Source organism: Patagioenas fasciata, chromosome 2 (assembly GCF_037038585.1).
Source record: "Patagioenas fasciata isolate bPatFas1 chromosome 2, bPatFas1.hap1, whole genome shotgun sequence".
Lineage (NCBI taxonomy): Eukaryota > Metazoa > Chordata > Aves > Columbiformes > Columbidae > Patagioenas > Patagioenas fasciata.
In genome coordinates this window covers 19899052-19918811 of record NC_092521.1, presented here as the reverse complement: position 1 = coordinate 19918811, position 19760 = coordinate 19899052, and the positions used below count along the sequence as shown (strand labels likewise).

The 19760-nt window shown below is 40.8% G+C and overlaps 1 protein-coding gene across 2 annotated transcripts; it reads left to right on the top strand.

Annotated features, from left to right (window-relative positions):
• The first annotated feature begins 3544 nt into the window (after positions 1-3544).
• On the top strand, positions 3545-18482 carry TRHR (thyrotropin releasing hormone receptor). Of its 2 annotated transcripts, XM_071805533.1 has the most exons (3): positions 3545-4457; positions 16947-17333; positions 18143-18482. In XM_071805533.1, the coding sequence occupies exons 1-3, from the start codon at positions 3663-3665 to the stop codon at positions 18146-18148; spliced, it is 1188 nt and encodes a 395-aa protein (XP_071661634.1). In that variant the 5' UTR covers positions 3545-3662; the 3' UTR covers positions 18149-18482. The 2 variants fall into 2 exon arrangements, with proteins under 2 accessions (XP_071661634.1, XP_065688688.1); XM_065832616.2 differs by lacking the exon at positions 18143-18482 and having other exon boundaries at positions 16947-17354.
• Positions 18483-19760: the final 1278 nt, after the last annotated feature.

Below are 19760 nucleotides of genomic sequence, written 5' to 3'. Positions count from 1 at the left end.
TAAAGAATTCAAGTTAGTTATGATTTTTTTATGAACCCTGAATGCGACAGGTAATAGAGTGTGAAACTACCATTCTTGCTGAACCATTTTTCAGAACAGAAAAGGCCAGCTGGGAAAGTGATCTGCATTAGAGAAACAGAATTAAGAATAATTTATAGCTGGTGAGGTGAAGTGCTTATAGTGATTCATTGTTCCATCCCAGTGTGTGCTTAATATTATGAGACAGTTCGTTATAGGTGTTTTGTGCCTCAAGTCAGCAGAGACACATTTTAATTGAGACAAATGGGGAAAAAATGCACAAGAATATTGTTGGCTAAGCAGTATACAGCACAGGGTGTATCAACATGATGCCTCCCCCTCTTTCTCCTACCCAAAGGTTTGTACCAACAGAAATGTATTAGCAAGAGTCAGCACCTTTCAGGGGCTTGTTTTTCTACCTGTTGTTGTGGACTTGCTAACTGCATTTGTACTCATTTGGATATGTAATGTCAATTGATGCCTGGACCAAAAGGTATGTGTATAAAATGGAGTAACAGATAGGCATTAAGAGTTTCACAATGATCTCTGGTCCATCTGCTCTCAAAATTTCTCTGGCGTAGCTGCTGGGCTTGCATATATTTATGCTGAACTGATTTTGAAACTAGCCAGTGTATTTTGAAGGCTGCATTAACACAGCATTAACTTTTACTGATTTACAGATTCAGTATGGGATCTCTGACTGATTATCATGTTAAAAGGGTAACTTTAATGTATCAGGAGATATGCATCATGTGATGTTTGTGCCAAATCCACAACTCCAGATCATTTAATGACATAGGACATCTATTTACACTGTCTTGAAATTACTTCTGCAATTACTGCAGATTTTACAGAAGCATTGTAGGTTGGGGAAGTACTGTATGGAAGGAAAAGGGAAATTCTCCATAGAAGATGTAAAATAATACTATCAAAATCCTCTGAATGCCTCTTGTAGATACACTTCCTTACAGTGATACAGTGACAACTGTATACTTTTTTTCTTTACCGGAATGCAGCACGTGGGAAAAAGCCATAAAAAGTGAACTACTGGCTGAGACAAGATGGTCTGTCCCATCTATGGTACAGACCAGTAGCAGACGCAGAAGAATGAGGCAAGCATCAGATAACAAATTTCTTGCACATTTTTCAAGCCTCCTGTATTCACTTCAAAGACAAATGAGCTTTTAAATATCCTGCAGCTTCTCTGCATCCTGTGTCCTCAGCCATTACTTCTGGCACTGCACACACGCATTCTCAGATGCACTAGTTCCTCAGCCCCAACTCAGACCATCCACATTGCCTACAATAAGCTAGTAGAATACATGAAGACATGAGCAACAAGACTTCATGGTGGGATGGTGCAGCAGAAAAGCATCATTCACCCCTGAAAGAGAAATCAGTCTATGGAGGTGCTGAAAACTTCAATTTCGGCTGAAGTCACAGTGGGTTAAGGGTTTTTTCCAGGCTGTCAACTAACTCGGTTTCCTGTTCAGTGCTCTGCTGTGTTTGATCCCTGCTGGGTCCCTGATTGCTGCCACTAAATCTGTGCTAGTTCACTCCTGGGCTCCCTCGTAATGCATTTTATGATCTTGTTGAGCATCTGGGACTACAGCCATTGTAGGCACAAAGCTTTAAAAGCACAGATTGCTAATGGGGAATCTTTCCAGTTTGAAGGACAAAATGTTGTGGAGTTTGAAGTGGACTGTGAGGAATCCTTTTTCTGACACTCAGGCATCACACTAACACTGTCCTTCTTCCTCTTCCAGCTGTGTCCAGAAAAACGGGATCTGCAGATTGTGTGGAGCAGAATCTCAATGAGACCCATGATAGGATTATGTTGATATACTGTTATTCAATTAACCTGTAACCTGAATTTTCCCACAGAACGCTGGCAGTGAATCTGACTCTTTTTACCCATCTCTTCATCTGTTAAATAGGAATAATGTTATTTGCTTTACTTTCTTAAGTACTTTGGGGTCTAGAGATAAAAAGCATCTGTTCGCAGTTGAAGTGTGAACAGACAAATGGAGAAATGACTGGAAAACTTAACCTAGTGGCTTCAAACCTCTCAAATTGATTGAGTCTAATTTCCAGCTTCAGTTCAGCTGGTATTCTCTTCTTGTCACCACCTGTTGTTTCAGTCTATTTAAAATTCTAGTTTTGAAAACATTACACCATATGCCATGGCTAACCCTCTCTTAACACTAAAAACTGTTTTGAAATCCAAGTTGTCTTTCCTCAGTTGTGCAACATTTTGGTTTTTTGAACCCTTCCTGAGCAAAGAGCAAAACCAACTTCCCTTAATGGAGAAAAAAAAAAAAAAAGGAATTTTAAGATAGATTTAGTCTTCAACCTTTTAACAAAGCATATTAGTATAAGGAGAAACAATAGATTGAAACACTGTGATGGGGAGCTGACAAGGGCTCTTTCACAGAACTCTGCAGAAGGATTTGTTATTGTTTATCTTACTGAGGCATTAAGATTGGCAGCAGGTGAGACTGGAAAGCTCCGCATCCATCTCCAGGCGCAGCTGGGCTGGTGAATCCTGCTACTGCATCTGTAGGTCTTTCATCAGTACATATCAAAGCAATCATTTCTCCTGGTTTTTCGTTTATCTGTGGTTTTACACAACCTGAATGAATAAGGAGTTTACTCAACCAGAGGAGATTCTTAATTGAGAAACTGGTGGTGGATTAGTAACACTCTGTGTGTGTGTGTGTGCAAGTGTACGTGACTGATCTCATTTAGAAGCAATTTGTGCTCTGATGGTTTTATTGTTGCTGTGCTGCAATCCAGGAAAGAGCTGAAAAGGCTCAGGGGCAATAGCGGTTTTGAAGTGAATTGTCTGTAAAGTAAAGAAATTCATTTTTTCCTGCTGTTTTCAAAAGCTGGGGTACATTTCTTCCTGTCACTTCTGAAGGGACTCTTAGAGCTCCCTGTAAAGTGGGAGTAAAGTGTAAATTATCATCACTGTGACAAGGACAGGGACATAGAGTAAGACAGAATTCTAGAAATTGGTGTATTTTTGTTGCCAGTCAATCCTGTCTCTTTACCAGGATGGATCAATGTGATCGATATGCGAGATGGCCTTTTGAGAGCAGAGAGGGAAAGCAGCATGCAGTAGAAAACCTGCAGGGGTTTACAAATGTCTCTCCTTTCACCTCCCTCTGCTGTCTCCACCCTCAGTACGTGTGACTCCTCCTGGAAAGCGGTGATGCTGAATTCTGCCTGGGCTGGATCAGCTCAGTCCCGTGCAGAGCTCTATCCAGCGGGCAGTGCAGGAGGGCTCTGCTTTCCCTCCCGCTGCCTCCTCCTCCTCTGCAGGGGAGAAGCTCCTACCTCCGTATGCTGTGTTTTCATGAATGCCTCGAACCAGCTATGAGAAAACAGCTTTTTAACCTGTGCAGATGAGCTGGAGTCTTAGAAAGATTCACCTGTCCGATAGCTGAATTTACAAAGCCTGAAAGTCCAGGTGCTTTTGAGTGAGTGGAGGACAATACAGGGATGGGACTGTGACTACGGTGAGAATGTGCTCTGGGGCTACGGCTCACCCACTCTCTGCTCCACTCACCCTTTCGTGGGGGACCATGGAGAACGTGTGCTGAGACCAAGTGCTAGGCAGAAGCAGCACTGCACTGGTGAAGATGGAGAATGGCACAGGGGACCAACAGAACCAAACTGGGCTGCCACTATCAAGCCAGGAGATTGTTACAGTTGAATACCAAGTGGTTACCATCCTCTTGGTCCTCCTCATCTGTGGACTGGGCATCGTGGGCAACATCATGGTGGTGTTAGTGGTCCTCAGAACCAAACACATGAGAACTCCCACTAACTGCTATCTGGTGAGTCTGGCTGTGGCAGATCTCATGGTGCTTGTGGCTGCAGGACTACCCAATATCACAGAAAGCCTGTATAGATCCTGGGTGTATGGCTACGTTGGGTGTCTCTGCATCACTTATCTCCAGTACCTAGGAATCAATGCTTCTTCTTTTTCCATCACTGCCTTCACCATTGAGAGATACATAGCCATCTGCCACCCAATCAAAGCTCAATTCCTATGCACTTTTTCAAGAGCCAAAAAGATCATTATTTTTGTCTGGGCTTTCACCTCCATATACTGTATGCTCTGGTTTTTCTTACTAGACCTGAATACAGTAGTCTACAAAGACACTACTGTTGTGTCCTGTGGCTACAAGGTGTCCAGGAGCTATTACTCTCCGATCTACATGATGGACTTTGGTATATTTTATGTTGTGCCAATGGTCTTGGCAACTGTCCTCTATGGCCTGATTGCTAGAATTCTGTTCCTGAACCCCATCCCTTCGGACCCAAAAGAAAACTCTAAGACATCGAGGAATGACGTGGCTCACCAAAGCAAGCCTGTGAATTCCAAGATGACTAACAGGAGTTTCAATAGCACTATTGCTTCTCGAAGGCAGGTAGGAACAGCAGTTTGAAATGGCTTTCTGAAACTTAAAACCCACTTGTTTTAGAGATCATCAGTCTAAACCTGTGCAAGGGGGTAAAATATATTCTCCCTTTTTATTAAGTAGTCAAGCTGAAATTCTGTGATACGTTACAAATACGTATACATATGTGTGCTTTTTTTCTTGTCTATTCAGTATTATCTACTGCAAGGAATTGAAAAAGAAGTCTTTTATGTCCTCTATCAAAAAGCAAATAGGATGTGTCAATAAAGAATGAAACATTTTTAACTATAGTTTCTTTATCTTACAACCTGTTAGTAATCCTGCCAAATACACAAAGTGACTCTTGAGTTATTTCTGAGATCTGAAGAAGCTAGCCTGGGAGCTTAGGAGGCTTGAGATTTTGTCCCAGCTAAGGCATTCTGTCACTCTACAAATCCAGTCAAGTTGTTACTTTTCCTCTTATTAACTCTCCTGTGACAAGTCTATTTAAGCAAGCCTGCATATAAAAGTGCTTTGTAAACGCTAAACATCTTTGTTGTTCTGTCTCTCATAAAATATTTTTATATACTGATGGCTCAAAACTGAGTCATAGGTTTGACTAGCTTTTTTTTTATATTGTTAAATATGTATGCTGCATTGTGTAACTATAGAAGGAGAATATTGTTGGTAGATTAATTTATGGCTATTTACAATAAACCGTGCTACCTCATACTCACACAGCACACAGCAGGAATACACTGGGGTGCAGTGCTGAGACATTCAGGGTGCACCCCTGTGCAGCTGGCTCTCAGAGCAGGCTGGGGATGGGTCAGGCAGCTGGGTCCGAGCATGGGACAGTAACGCTCTGTGCCCAGAGACGTGGATCTCAGCCTCGGCAGCCGCTGCAGGGCACCCCCAGGGTCACTGTGCCCAGCGGGTGCTCCTGCCCCCATGCACAGTGCGGTTCCCTCAGGGAGCAATGCTGAGGTGTGCACCTTCTCAGACAAGGTGAGTCTCCTCCTCGGTTGATACGTTGAACTTCACATTCTTCTTATTTTGTGGAGATTGTTACTGTTTAATGAGAGGTGGCACTGATCTCAAAAGTTAACTGGGCTGCCTGCTGGAGCACTGAGTGCTCGCAGAGCACTAGAACCATGCTTTGAAATGCACAACTGAAACATGTGGGCTGGGTTACATTTAATTATGAGTCTCCAATTTTAGTTAAGAGTCAGATTAGAAGCGTTTAATTTTGTTTTTCTTTGTCCATTAATTATTAGTAGAAGATAACCTGCTTTTCAAATTCTCAATATCACTTTAATGTACATGCTCGATTAGGTGTGCTTAGCATCACTTGAAAAATAGGAAAATGTTTTACATTGCGCATTGCTGAATGTGGCTACCATTACATTATGAAACCAAAAAGCATGGAATATAATGTAATGTCTTTTATGTCTCATAAAGGCTGTAAGACTTCTTCTAAAAGTCTAAGTAACCTGATTGTTTAAAATAGCATCAGTATGATTAAAGCTGGTATTTGCATATAGCACAACATAGGAAGAAAAGCAAGGATAGTGTGGCTTTATTAATATTTTTACACAATAGCAGCATGCAAATGTATCCAGTGGTGTAAAATGGGAAAAAAATAAATCCATATTCAAAAAAAATCTAAAATCTCAACAGTTAATAAGACACACAAGTGAAAATTTCCCTCTGCTCTGGCAAGACATGTATAGCTAACAGTATAGTGTGGCTTCATAATGATTTCTGTTGTCATGTAAAACAGTCTATATGCCTTCTTGGAAATGTGCTTGCACAGTCGATGGGGTTGCATACAATGTCCAGTATGTGATCTGTAGGAAAAAGTGGCTGAAAATGTGATGTACTCTTCCTACTTCTGTGGCATTTCTCATATTTATAGAAGAACATTTCTACAAAATTGAATTTGTGCATGCTCCTGTGGTGGTTTGGTTCTGGCTGGCATCCTGACAGTCACCCAGCTGATTGCTCCACCGCACAACAGGACAGGGGAGAAAATGGGAAGAACAGGAGCGAGAAAGCTCATGAGTCAAGATAAGGACAGGAAGATAACTCGTCAGTTACTGACACGGGCAATGCAGACTTGACTGGGGAAAGCCAACTTCATTTATTCCCAATTTATTGCCTCTTGTAGCCACAAGTTACCTTCAGTCCTTTCTGTGAGGCAATCAGCAGTGTGGGATGGGGTTTCTTTCTGCCACTCCTTCCTTTTCACTCTTTTCCTCTGTTTCAGTGTGAGTCCTCCATGGGCTACAGTCCCTTCAGGTTGTGCCTCCTTCTCCTTTGACTTTGGTGTTCCCTCTGCTGTTTCTCACTCTTTTGTTCCATTCTCCTCTCTCTTTCCAGAATTTTTGCCATTTCTTAAACATATTTTCACAGAGGTACTGGTGGGCTCAGCTCTGTCCTGTGGTGGGTCCATTGGACCTGGATGGAATTGTTTGTGGCAGCCCTGACCCCCCTCTCAGAGAGGCCACCCCTGCAGTATCCCCACTGTCAAAATCTGGACGTGGACATTCAGTACTGTTCCACTCATTGATTATGATTAATTATTGTTATAATTAACCTATTGCAAGCTCACATTTATACAACATACCAGAACAAAACAGTAAGTTAGATAGCTTTTCTCAGCCTTCGTGAAACTCAGGAATTTCATAACCATTTTTGCCAATGATTAATCTAACATGGCAGTATCTGAATTAATTTACCCACTTAGTTTGACCTGGATTGCCTGACTAATCTGGATTTAGTTTGACCCAGACAGTCAGGTCATACCATTGTCTTTCATTTTCTTGGCACTTACCTCTACCCAGGCAGACTTTTGAAAGTCTTTCTTTGTTAAAATCTGTCAAAACTTGTTTTTTAGCTGGGCAAGAAAGTGTTTTGTCTTCTGCTAACTTGTCATACAGTGGCTGTGTTTGAGTTAAAGAGTGCTATCTGAAGCTGCTTCCAACTCATGGCTGAAATAGAGTCCATTGACCTGTTGTTTTTTAGACTTTTTTTTACCTATATTAGTGTGTTAGTCTTCTATATACAGTCAACATTTTCTGTTGTGAGTCATACAGTTATACAATTTCAATTGTTTTCTTCAAAAAGGTTTCTGGTATGAGAGTTTGCCCAGAGTTAGAAGATGACAAACTAAAAATGTGAAGAGCAACTGGGAAACCATCCTGGATTCAACACCTAGGATGCTTCCTCACACCAATGGAAAGATCAAGGCAAGAGAGGAACAACCCCGATATGGCATCTAGAATAGCTGTATGCTCAGCAAACAAGCAAATACAGATTAAAATAAACATTTCCTCACAAGTGTGGAGGACAGCTGAGGACCTGAGCAGATGCAAAGGGAGGTGAGAAGCTCTGCAGTGAGATAAGGAGGAGGGATGGAGGTGTCTACTGCTGAAGGGGAATAGATGGACCATGTTCAGTTTGATTAGAAGAGATGTTTTAGGCGTCTGATGTAAACAGACATAATGCCAGCACTGAAGATGAAAAAACTGGTCAGGTGGTCAGAGGACTTCTGATTTTACTAGAATATATATTAGTACAGTGAGTCAAGCCTATTTTAACATGTTTTTCCTGATAGATATCCAGGTATGAGCTCAGAATATGGCTATATTACATCCAGTGAAAGAAAATCGGCTATTTCAGGTAGAAAGCAGCTCTAAGCTTACTCATTCCATTCTCTGCCTTCGCTTTCCCACCCACAGGACTTAAAAGTCATTGCACCATGTTAGTCCTGGGAAATATTTATTTCATTCCAACGTTTGGAAAGCTAACAGAAACAAAATCTGTTTACTGAAGAATCAATACCCCCTTACCAACAACTACCAATGGATAAAGCCTTCAAAATACTCTTCAGGGCCCCCTGAAGTTTTCATTCAAAGCACTGCAAGAGAAAATGGAACAGAGAAGACAAGCAAAAACAATGGGTATAAAAAAAAATCAATCAATTTTTTTTTTAAATGTTGAGGGAAAAAGAGAGAGAAAGACACAAAATAAGCTTTCTTTTCTCATAATGTATCTCCATTTCTAATACAGTTTTGTTACTACTGGTATTGGACAACTACTGAAATTATGAGTTATTTGTTTACATTACAAACCAGAGTTCTACCCAAGACAGGAACCCCTGCACACGGGATGTGTCAAACTCCATTCTTACATCCACTTTCGAAAAGCTAAATCAGTCCAACTCATGCAATATTTATTCTGTTCTACAGACCTGTACTGGATAGCCAAGTGTGATAGATGAATTTTAAAGGTTTGCAAATAGAAAAGTAGTTTTATTTGACAGTCAGGCACTCCTTTGTACATGGGAGTACATTTCCAATTCACTTTGTATTTTTAATTAGGTCCCAGTGTCCTAGAAGGAACAGAAACCAGTTCATTCTGCCTGTCAGAAATTAAATCCAGCTGATCCACTCTTTATGGAAAGCACTAGGAGTCATTTATTGCCTTTGTAGAGCTTCTGGTCAGACACTACAAGTCAGTAGGCAACACCTGACTTTCTTCTGAGGGAAGATCTCTGCCAGCAGAAAGCGAGATATGGGTATGCTCCATTTTCAGAGGAATCAGTTTGTGCTCAAAGCTACATGGTGGTAGGCCCTGAGGAATCAGCTGGTGTTATATTTGGTTTTAGTATAGGAACATGCAGGTAAACCTTCAAGCACATGCTTAGTTTGTGACTCAAAGATCTTAAGCGCCTATTAGGTCCGATGGAGCCGGTGGTGACTGTGTTGAATGAGCTTTCAGCTATGCTTTGCAAATAACCTCACTAGACTGAAATTTGCATATAGCTGAACAATACTGTGGGAAAGAATTTGACTGACAATAGGAGGTCTCAGTGACATAATGGCTTTTGCAACAGAATATTAGGAGGAAATGAAAAGGTGACTAAGAATAAGGTGAGACCCCTTTGACTACAGAGAAACTGTAGAGTATTTCTGCTGAATGATTTGTACAATTTGAACCTGAAAAAAAGAGAGTAAACTAGTCCTGCTGGACACATTTCCTCAAGTTAATCAAGAGGGAAGGTGAGAAAACAAAGTTTTCTAGCATCCTTCAGTTGAACCCAGGTCACAGTAGCTGAAACTTCAAAGCTTAACAGAGCAAAGATCAATATGATTAGAATATGATATCATGACAAAGACTGTATTTTAAGGCCAGACAGTTCAAAGTCCCATTTACTTGATTCAGAGCCAAAGAAGGAACTTCAATGCAAATTTGATGTTAAGATTTATTTAACAACTATATGATCATTTGGACAGATGATCACAGGTTGCAAGGAGGTGAATTGAAGTTGATTTCTACTGACTCACTCAAAAATACAGACTATGAATTTGGAACTGTCCAATTAAACATAAATTTGAATCCCAGATCTCATGAAGCACTGGGAAAGTGTATCTGTTGTCATGGAACTAAGGTAAAAACTTCAGGTAGTGGTAAGAAAGATTGAATGCAATCTAAAAGATTATGAGCCAACAAGAGACTTTGTCCCAGAGCCCTCAGGACCTTAGATTAAAGAAATTTCCCTGCAATACTTCATTATAATTCCATGGAATCACTGAGACTGGCCGGCGCCTCTGGAGATCATCCAGTCCAACCCCATTGGTAGTGCCACTTTCAGTGGTGCTGTGGTGGGCTGAAGACATCTGGCTTGTTAGCCTACTAGGTAGCTCTTCTTCTGTCACTTTGTTTTAGTTTCTTCATTGCAGTTGCAAAAGCAGATGCAACAATTAGGTCTCCCATTTTTCAGACGTCCATATGATTGCATTAACCTACCAAGTTTTGTCTTTGCTATTCCAAAATGGCCTGTTGGTGGTATTTGCAAACTGTCTATATTATTGAGTCTTCCAGAAAATGCATTCACTGGCCGTATCCTAATCAAAACGAATAGCAACTGAGCAAACGTGAACTGCAGTTACACATAAATAGTAATGCATGTGCATAAATTCAGTCTGGAAAAAATACAAGTGCCTGAACCAAAGGTTTGACCAGGTTTTCCATTATCAAAAGCTTGGAGAAACCATATTCGATATAATCAGCTCCTTACCTGTATCAAGCAGCAGTTCATATTCCACTTACATTCACATACATTACAGTTTCAACTTTACACATGCCTGAAATTGAACCTAATAATTTCTTAGCCTTTACTCGTAGTCTTATTTTCCATATCTTTACACAATAAAGTACTGTGAGTATCAAAATAAATCTCAAAAATTCTTTTTCTTTGCTTTTTGATATACAGCACTACTACAATTCCACTTACTTCTAAACTGTGTTTGCTTGCAGAAATAAAAGAGGTAATGGTTACTATTTGAACTTTGGAAGGCTTAGGCACTTATTTTATAGTTGCTGTTTAGGACAGATGTATACCTATGATAATAAAAGTTGAAGGCTGATTACAGTTTCCCCTCTTGTCCATTTTAGGCATTTTATTTCTAAGCCTTTTATTAAAAACACAAGAGGCAAAGAAAGTTTTCGTTCTGTGAACAGAAAATGTGGTTTTCAAAGTATTCAGAGCATATTTCACAATAAAACAAAGGTTCACTGACATAATACAGAATACAGTATGAGGGACAAAACCTATTTCTGCCTTTTTTTTTTTTCCTTTTCTTTTTTCTTTACCATGGATGCTTTATTTTGTTAACAGTGTGTTGTGTTGGTTTTCTTTTTTTCCTAGTAGCACAGGTATTAGGATCTATCAACGTTTCTAAAATGTTAATATTTTTTCTTCTGAGGATTTGAATCATCAGAAGCAAGAAAATGTCCTGAAGACCCAGACATTGCAGGAAAGAAGAAGAGTAAGAAAACTTAAAACTGAAGGATAGAAAAGGGTTTTGCTTGTCACACAGGAAAACTTCAAAATCTGGGGAAAATTAAACCTTTTTTATTTTTTTCTAAGACTACTTGTTCTGTGAGCTACCCTGGCAATCACCTTGTTACCTTTTAAAAGAGAGCGAGAGTCCAGGGGAAGCAAATGGGAAGACAAGGAAGCGGCCTGGGCCCCTTTTATAGCAGCTAAGAGCCCACACATTGGCTGGCTGATGTGCTCATGGAATCTCAACCTGAACTGAGAGCTTCCTTTTCTCTTTCCCATATGCTGCTCACTTGTCTGGTCCTCCAGATCACATCCTGGTTCTGGCTGCACTGATCTCCCCCACACTTCCATTTTATCCCACTTAGCTCAGCCAACAGATCACAGAGTCACAGAGTCACAGAATCACAGAATCACAGAATGTTAGGGATTGGAAGGGACCTCGAAAGATCATCTAGTCCAATCCCCCTGCCAGAGCAGGAACACCTAGATGAGGTTACACAGGAATGTGTCCAGGCGGGTTTTTAATGTCACCAGAGAAGGAGACTCCACAACCTCCCTGGGCAGCCTGTTCCAGTGTCTGTCACCCTCACCGTGAAGAATTTTCTTCTCAAATTCAAATGGAACCTCCTCTGTTCCAGTTTATACCCATTGCCCCTTGTCTTACCATTGGTTGTCACCGAGAAGAGCCTGGCTCCATCCTCGTGACACTCGCCCTTTACATATTTATAAGCATTAATGAGGTCACCCCTCAATCTTCTCCAAGCTAAAGAGACCCAGCTTCCTCAGCCTTTCCTCATAAGGGAGATGCTCCACTCTCAATACCAAATTATTTTCTTGTCCATCCATAATATGAACACTGAGTTATATATTTTCAGGTAGATTTCATACTTTCCCCAAAGGAATTCCTAGTTTTCTCAGGCATCAAGGGCACTGTGAAAAATAAATTCAGCCTTAGCAAACAAGTTTGTTTATATTTGAGGTGGGATCCAACTCACTTAACATTATGCATATCTCACAAAGTTCATTGCTTGGTCCAATCAAATCACCTGAGGTTCCTCCATGGTCAATTAATACTGGTCAATTAATACCTTTTAGAGAAAGTCGTCTCCTAGACATTGATGCAGTAGGTAATGATGTGCCCCCCAGAGAAACCTCTCTGTTCTCTCACAGCAGAGCAAGCACAGATTCAGATTCTGGCTTGCAATACAAGATAAGTTTTGTATGGCTTACATGAAATCCTCAATTGTATCACTTGTTTTCACTTCTGTTGTTATTGTATTAAGACCTTAATCCTTGTATTTTTTTATCCTCCTCCTCATTGTACAACTCCTTTTGGATTACAAAGTCATTCATTGGCATATACAATTTCTGTACATTGCAATGAACACCACCAAGAACAAGAAAGAAAAAAGGTACTATTATGTGCCTTCAAAACACCAAAGTAAATCCATGGCACAGTAACTTGGTAAGAGTGACAATTAATTTTACCTATCGTTGTAAGAAAGATTAGTATTCAAGGGAGAAGGAAGCAGCTACCACACTGTGCCTAACATGATAAAGAAAATGTCTCATAAAAGCACTTCCTTAGAATGGCAAGGTTTGGGAGCAGGAAAGAAAAGGATAATACCAGTTCAGAATCAAACTATTGGGAATATGGTTAATAAAAAATATTCTAAATATTTTTCAGAACATTCTCAGAAACCAAAAGATAGGGCTTGAAGAGTGGTTGCGTGCAGCCAGCAACACATTTAATCTCAAGCACTTCGCTATCATTCAAAGTACACTTGAAATCTGGACTAAAATTAATTTGCTCAGAGCCTTTTAATCAAGTTTTCAATCTCCTAACCTAAGAATAATTTGCACTCTGAATATAGGTTACACAGTACACATGCACGAGAAAAAAGCAATCAGTGCACACTTGCCTTCACCTGAGTAATGAATGAGGAAGGTAGTGCCTCTCCTTTCAGGGAGGTTTGGTGTACTGTAACACGTAATAAAATGCAGGTTCTTAAAAAAGTTTTTCCTATGAGCACCCCACTGACATCAAATATTTACCCCTCACCCCCAAGTGATGCTTAGTTACGTTTCATATGAAGTGATTTCAAAAAGTATATGGAAGTTTACTTAAGTAAAATGTAGTAAACTTTAGGCTATTCCTGTGCTTACCTATCCGTCATAACAAAGAGTTTTGGTTTGGGTTAGAAAGCAGCTTTGTCCTAAATAATGCGTTTAGAAGTTGGGTTCATCTATAAAGGGAAATTCAGGTGTAAAAAAAGGTCATGACATGTTTGCAACATCTTTGGGTCAGAAGCCCTGAGGGATGCCTCAGCCTGCAATGGGGTGACAAGCCCTCTGGCCACATTGGGGACAAAATGAGCAGTGCCAGAGCACCTTCTAGGAGCTGTTGTCATTTGCACGTAGGTCATGCTCTGACATAGCTGAGCATGAAAAACCACTGACTTAGGGAGGATTTACCAATGAGCAAATAACCATCTGAACTCAGGGCATTGCAGTGGGTCTCAAAGAAACAACCGTTACTGGTCAGAGGGATCAGGCAACTGAATTTCTGCCTGGCAAGACAGATCTTATGCCAGATTTGTGATTTTTGGCAGCTTTGGAAGGATATGCACTGCAGCCAGTTTAAAAGTATGGCAAATTCTCCTCATCGTCCTGCACTGACTGAACCACTGAGAGGTGCCACCAAAGTGGTGCCATCCATGGCCACATGCTGCTGCCTCTTCTCTTGCCCTGACTGTAGACTCTGTGTCAGCAAATGGTTGCATGAGTTGGATCATTGACCCAAGAAAACAAAAAAACAGCTCTGTAGAGAAGCGCTTAGTTTTCAGTTGGACCAGCAGTCTAACTTGGCCCACACCCCCATCTTTGGGGTCAGCACAAGGAGGGAGGTGAGAACAGGATTACATTTTTAGCTGCAGTCACACGTTGCTTTGGCTTCAGTTTGTCAGGACCAGGAAACCATGGAGTCTGAGTGCTGCAAGACTAACCTTTTGGAATTTTTAAACACATTCACACCTACAGGCTGAATTGATCTTAGCTCAGGGAACTTTGTGTTGTAACCATGATATTTTTTAACTGGTGCTAAAAGCTGATCACAATATATTGTCAAATCACAGCCTCAGTAAGCTGAACATGGCAGCAGTACAAGATAGTGGTGTTAGTTAGAAACGAAATTCACATCAAGTTGCCATTATATATAAATTCAGCTAATAGTTCGCACACTACATACATACATGACTTTGAGGCATATAGCATGGAGTCACTAGAAGATTAACAGTCTGTTTTTCATTGCTGTAAAGTATTAATTCTGAGACTCTAAAATATCCCCTTCCTGACAGGAAGATCAATTTACTTCTAGTTTAACTGAGGATTCAAAATGACAGCTGCATCACTGTGATTCTCTGAGCAATTGTTCATTAAAGACATGCTCTGAAGAAATGTAAATTGCCAATGATCAGTAGGTATGATCACACAGTCCCCTGCCGAGATTCTGGTAGGGAAGTACAATACTTTGATGCCTGTGCAGATAACTACCCACTTGCCCTCTGAATGTCTGAGCTGATGCAGCATATCTATTAGTTGAGCTCAGTCCATTATTCATCCACGCTCCACAAATGATTACTTTCTTCCTTTAAATGTGGGTTATTTTCCATGATGACTGATCATTCTCAGTTGAGTGGATTTGCTCAGTTTGGAGGCACAGGTTGGAGCTGAGCTGAAGGGAGCAGAGGCAGCAGGTGAGGAGTCCCAAGACTTCCTCAGCCAAAATGGGTCAGCACTGAGTCACCTCACTCCCTGCACCATCCTCACAGGACCAACCCTTTTAGAAATGGTTCACAGATAAGGAAAAATCATCCTTTTAGTTACCTGGGACATTCACATTTGCATTTTTCTCAATTACGATGATTGTTTCTAAACAGCAAACAAGATAAGAAGTCTGGAAGTCATTAGGAAATGTATCAGTCAAGTGACAAAAAAAGAGATAATATTTCTCAGTCTCATTTTTTACTCCTACTGAATGCCGCTGTAGGGAAATCGAAAGTGAGGGTGAAGGGAGGAGAATTATACCATTAAATTGTAGCCTTTCAGTATGTACATTTAAAGACAGATATATAGATGGATAGATAGATAAAGATACATGAATTTGTAGAGTAACTTTGCTCTTCAATCCATTCTTCATCATAATATCTGTAACAAAAACAACAAATTATGTATGTGTCTTTCTAGATAGCTAGGAGAAAATACAACCCTGAGGCAATACATCTCTTAGGCAAGGAGATTGCAGGCTTTCTAAATAATGAGCTATCTGATCAGAAGACAAGGAAATTATATACTCTCTTCAGACTTCAAACTGGAAAACAAATACCTCAAACTAGCGTGTATTTATGAGTTATTTTAGTGGAGTTATCTGTCTGTTCCCCTGGAAACAATTGGGACTCTTATCGATCTACATCTATCCTTTCTGCAAGCAATAAAATTATAACCTGTAAAGACAGAATGTATCCTGCGGTTATAGGAGTTGCTGTTTCATTGAAGTATAACCTGAGGCACCCAAAAAGAAGCAATAGAGTAAAGGTAAAAGGAAGCTCCTTAAACTACTCTGTCAATAGGTAACGGCAGTTTTATGTCAAGAAGAAAGGCAAATAGTAAAAAAAACCACTACAATCAAAAGAAGCGGTTCTAGCTCACCAAAATCAGTGCCGGTGCTTTCCAGTTTGTGTACACACCAGTCTCCTGACTTATAGGAGGCTGTGCCACCATACTGTCCCACTGTCACATCTCACGGTACTTTCTACCTTCTTTATTAACATTTTTCTAACTTTCTTTAATGTAGGTACTATGGAATACCCTATATATTAGAAATAAATTATTTACAAGAGAAAGACACTTTAAATTTTTTTTTTTTCTGCTAATTTTTAGTTATTTCTTTTTCACTTCATTTCAGCTACCTTGGGTATCTCCAAAGGATGTTTTTTTCTTTATTAGAAACAAATTTACACGACAGATAAAAGCCTTTATTATAATGAAGTTTTATTGATGATTCCCTTTTTCCTGGCTCCGTAACTTTAATTGACATTTCGGAGTAAACATGAAGTATTGAAGGTCTGATTAAATACTGAGGATTTGAGGAACAGGAATAAATCTAATTCTTCTCCTTTTCCTTTTTTGTTTTTTCAGTACTTTTGGATTTTGGAAATTCTTTCAGGGTGGCTGTTGAAGTGGAGGATCTAAACGGGCATCAGCTTCAATTACTTTTCTACAGACTATACGAGTGTAAAGGAAGAAATCTTATGTGGTTGGAAAAAATGAGTTTAGACCCCTTTTTTCCATTTAGATCAATGCCCCTTCCAGCTGGAGAAGCTGTGAATTCTCAAGTCTATAACAATACTGGGATGTCACTCAGAAAGAGTCATCTAACAAAAACTGGCAGGAATTTGGATACAGGTTTGGGGTTTTGTTTGTTTGTTTGTTCATTCATTTGTTGTTCTTCTTACTGTAGAAAACCTTTCTGAATCAAATATTGGTCAGGAATCCCCAGCTGGAGTCTGTCCATAGTTTTGCTTTGGCCCTAGAGATGCAGGAATGCACATGTTCTTTCCAAGATAAGTACTGACTGCTGCTCTCTGTCTGCCTCTGTGTTCCCCCAGGTTACCAAGATGTTGGCTGTGGTGGTAGTCCTATTTGCTTTTCTGTGGATGCCCTACCGCACACTGGTGGTGGTCAATTCCTTTCTCTCCACCCCCTTCCAAGAAAACTGGTTCCTACTATTTTGCAGAATCTGTATTTATTTAAATAGTGCCATCAATCCTGTCATTTACAATCTCATGTCCCAGAAATTCAGAGCAGCCTTCAGGAAACTCTGCAACTGCCAGCAGAAAGAAGACAAGAAACCAGCCAGCTATAGCTTGGCCCTAAATTACAACGTCATCAAAGAGTCTGATCACTTCAGCACTGAACTAGAAGACATCACGGCCACCAATACCTGCCTGTCCTCTGCAAAATTGTCCCTTGGTGATAGGTGTTTGTCATCTGAGGTAACAGTTAACACATTTTAATATTTGGTGTCTAGTCCTTATGAATCAGAGCATGTCCAGGTGCACAGGGCTGTGATGGGACAGCTTTCAGCTGGGGTAGTACGGTGACAGACCAGATGATGCAAGGTCATTGCTTGGTAGGGAGGGAGAACTGCCCAGCTCTGGAAGGTGATGCTCTCCACATGCCTTGTGCAAAGTATGATGTGACCAGGAGCATCTGGGGTATGGGGAGTAATGCAGAGAATCACGCAGGTTAAGCCTTTCTCCATGAGGAGCAAAGGGCAATGGGGAAGCCCCAGAGAGTGATGCTCGGACATGGTGCCTCATGTACTTGTCTGCCAGGAGGGTGGGCATTGGGGTCTGAGCTCAGTGATTCCTGCTGGGCCGTGCTCTGGCTGCCTGCAGGAGGACAATGGGGCATCTTCTTGTGCCTCACACCTGGGTCCAGCTTGGGGTTAGATAGCCCAGGGCCACCACACAGCTGGAGCAAAGAGAAGACACAGATCTCCTCCACATCAGCACTCTGGTCCTGAGAGGGCTGAAAGCCACATGCATTTCCATGCTACCTGCATCGTCCCTGCATGTAGCACAACATTCTAACAAAGCTGTCTTCTGCATGATGATGCATATTACTGTTTTCACAATGCTTTTTTTATATATTACCCAAATGCTCTTCGTAAGCTTGCATACCTTAGATTTTACAATATAGATGATCCACAGAATGGCTTAGTTTTTAATATATTTTTGGAGATTATATGAAAATTAAAAATATTTCTTTCTCAGTTTGCTTCTTCTCTCTTATCTTTCAGGCCTGAAGTCCACCTTGTTCTGAGTATGCAGTCATATAAGACCTTTGGATGCTCTGTTCCCACCAACCTGCATGAAATGTAAAGACATTTCTACTCACAAAACTGCAAGAATTACCCTATATCTCTACACACTTGTCTGTGTCCCACAACATAAAGCAACCTCTTGGAGTGTGAAAAGAATATACTGCTGAACATAGCTGTATAAAGCACTTAATATAACTTTAAGCAGGTGGTTTGGCTTCAGTGGAATGCCAAAATCCCTCAGTTCACATATTGGCCAAAGAGCAGTGCGCACACTCCAAAAGAGCAAGGCTGCCCAGGACATCTCCACAGATGCAGAGCAGGGTAGTGGATGATGATCCCAGGTGGAGAGGAGAGGAGAGGAGAGGAGAAGAGAGGAGAGGAGAGGAGAGGAGAGGAGAGGAGAGGAGAGGAGAGGAGAGGAGAGGAGAAGAGAGGAGAGGAGAGGAGAGGAGAGGAGAGGAGAGGAGAGGAGAGGAGAGGAGAGGAGAGGAGAGGAGAGGAGAGGAGAGGAGAGGAGAGGAGAGGAGAGGAGAGGAGAGGAGAGGAGAGGAGAGGAGAGGAGAGGAGAGGAGAGGAGAGGAGAGGAGAGGAGAGGAGAGGAGAGGAGAGGAGAGGAGAGGAGAGGAGAGGAGAGGAGAGGAGAGGAGAGGAGAGGAGAGGAGAGGAGAGGAGAGGAGAGGAGAGGAGAGGAGAGGAGAGGAGAGGAGAGGAGAGGAGAGGAGAGGAGAGGAGAGGAGAGGAGTCCAACTGCACTGGGCAGTGCCAGCCTGTTCGACCACAGCCAGAACTACTGCCAACTACAGTAATTATCAGCCATTGACTCCTTCATCCCACAGCAGTGCAAACCTAACTGCAGGTATCATAACACATTTTAACAAGCAGATATCTGATGGCAAAGAGCACAAAATCTTTTCTTTTTTTTTTTTTTTTTTAACCTTGAACAGCATGAAATAGGAAGACCATTCAATGAATTCACGGCAGGGAATAAACATATTAAGTACTCAGTAGGAAGCTTTAAGAAAATCTCATTTTTCTCAGCAAGCTAGTCTATAGATGTACCACTTCAAATGTAAGTCTCAGCTAATTCTGAATCCTGTCTGCACTTGACAGGTATTGAAGAGTGTTGGACAGGCTTTTACTAGTTTATTTTATCTTGGTTCAATAGTAATTGTGTCTCAGACTGTTAAAGGATTTTGTAAATTCAATATAGATAATTACTAGGGAAAAGAGGAAAATTTAGTGAAAAATGTCACTCGTTTTCATTTTTTGTCTCAAAGGTTATCCATTAGAATACTTCAGGATATTAAAAAGTGTTTTGAAAGACTGATTTGCTGCGTACTTGACTGGAAAGAGAAAATATTGTCAAAACATTGCTACTTTTCCTTATATTTTCTAGTTCATTGTAATGTTTCCTTTATGTGATGACCTTTAACACTGGTTTTGATAATCTGGAGTCTGAGGAAAAAAAAAATTATGTTTTAAAAGATGGGTTTCCATGCTGTAATACCCTACTCGCTCTGGGTGCAGCTGAGGTTACCGATCTCCACAGCTCATCTCTATTACCTGTGAGAAATCACCATGACTTCCCATTTGC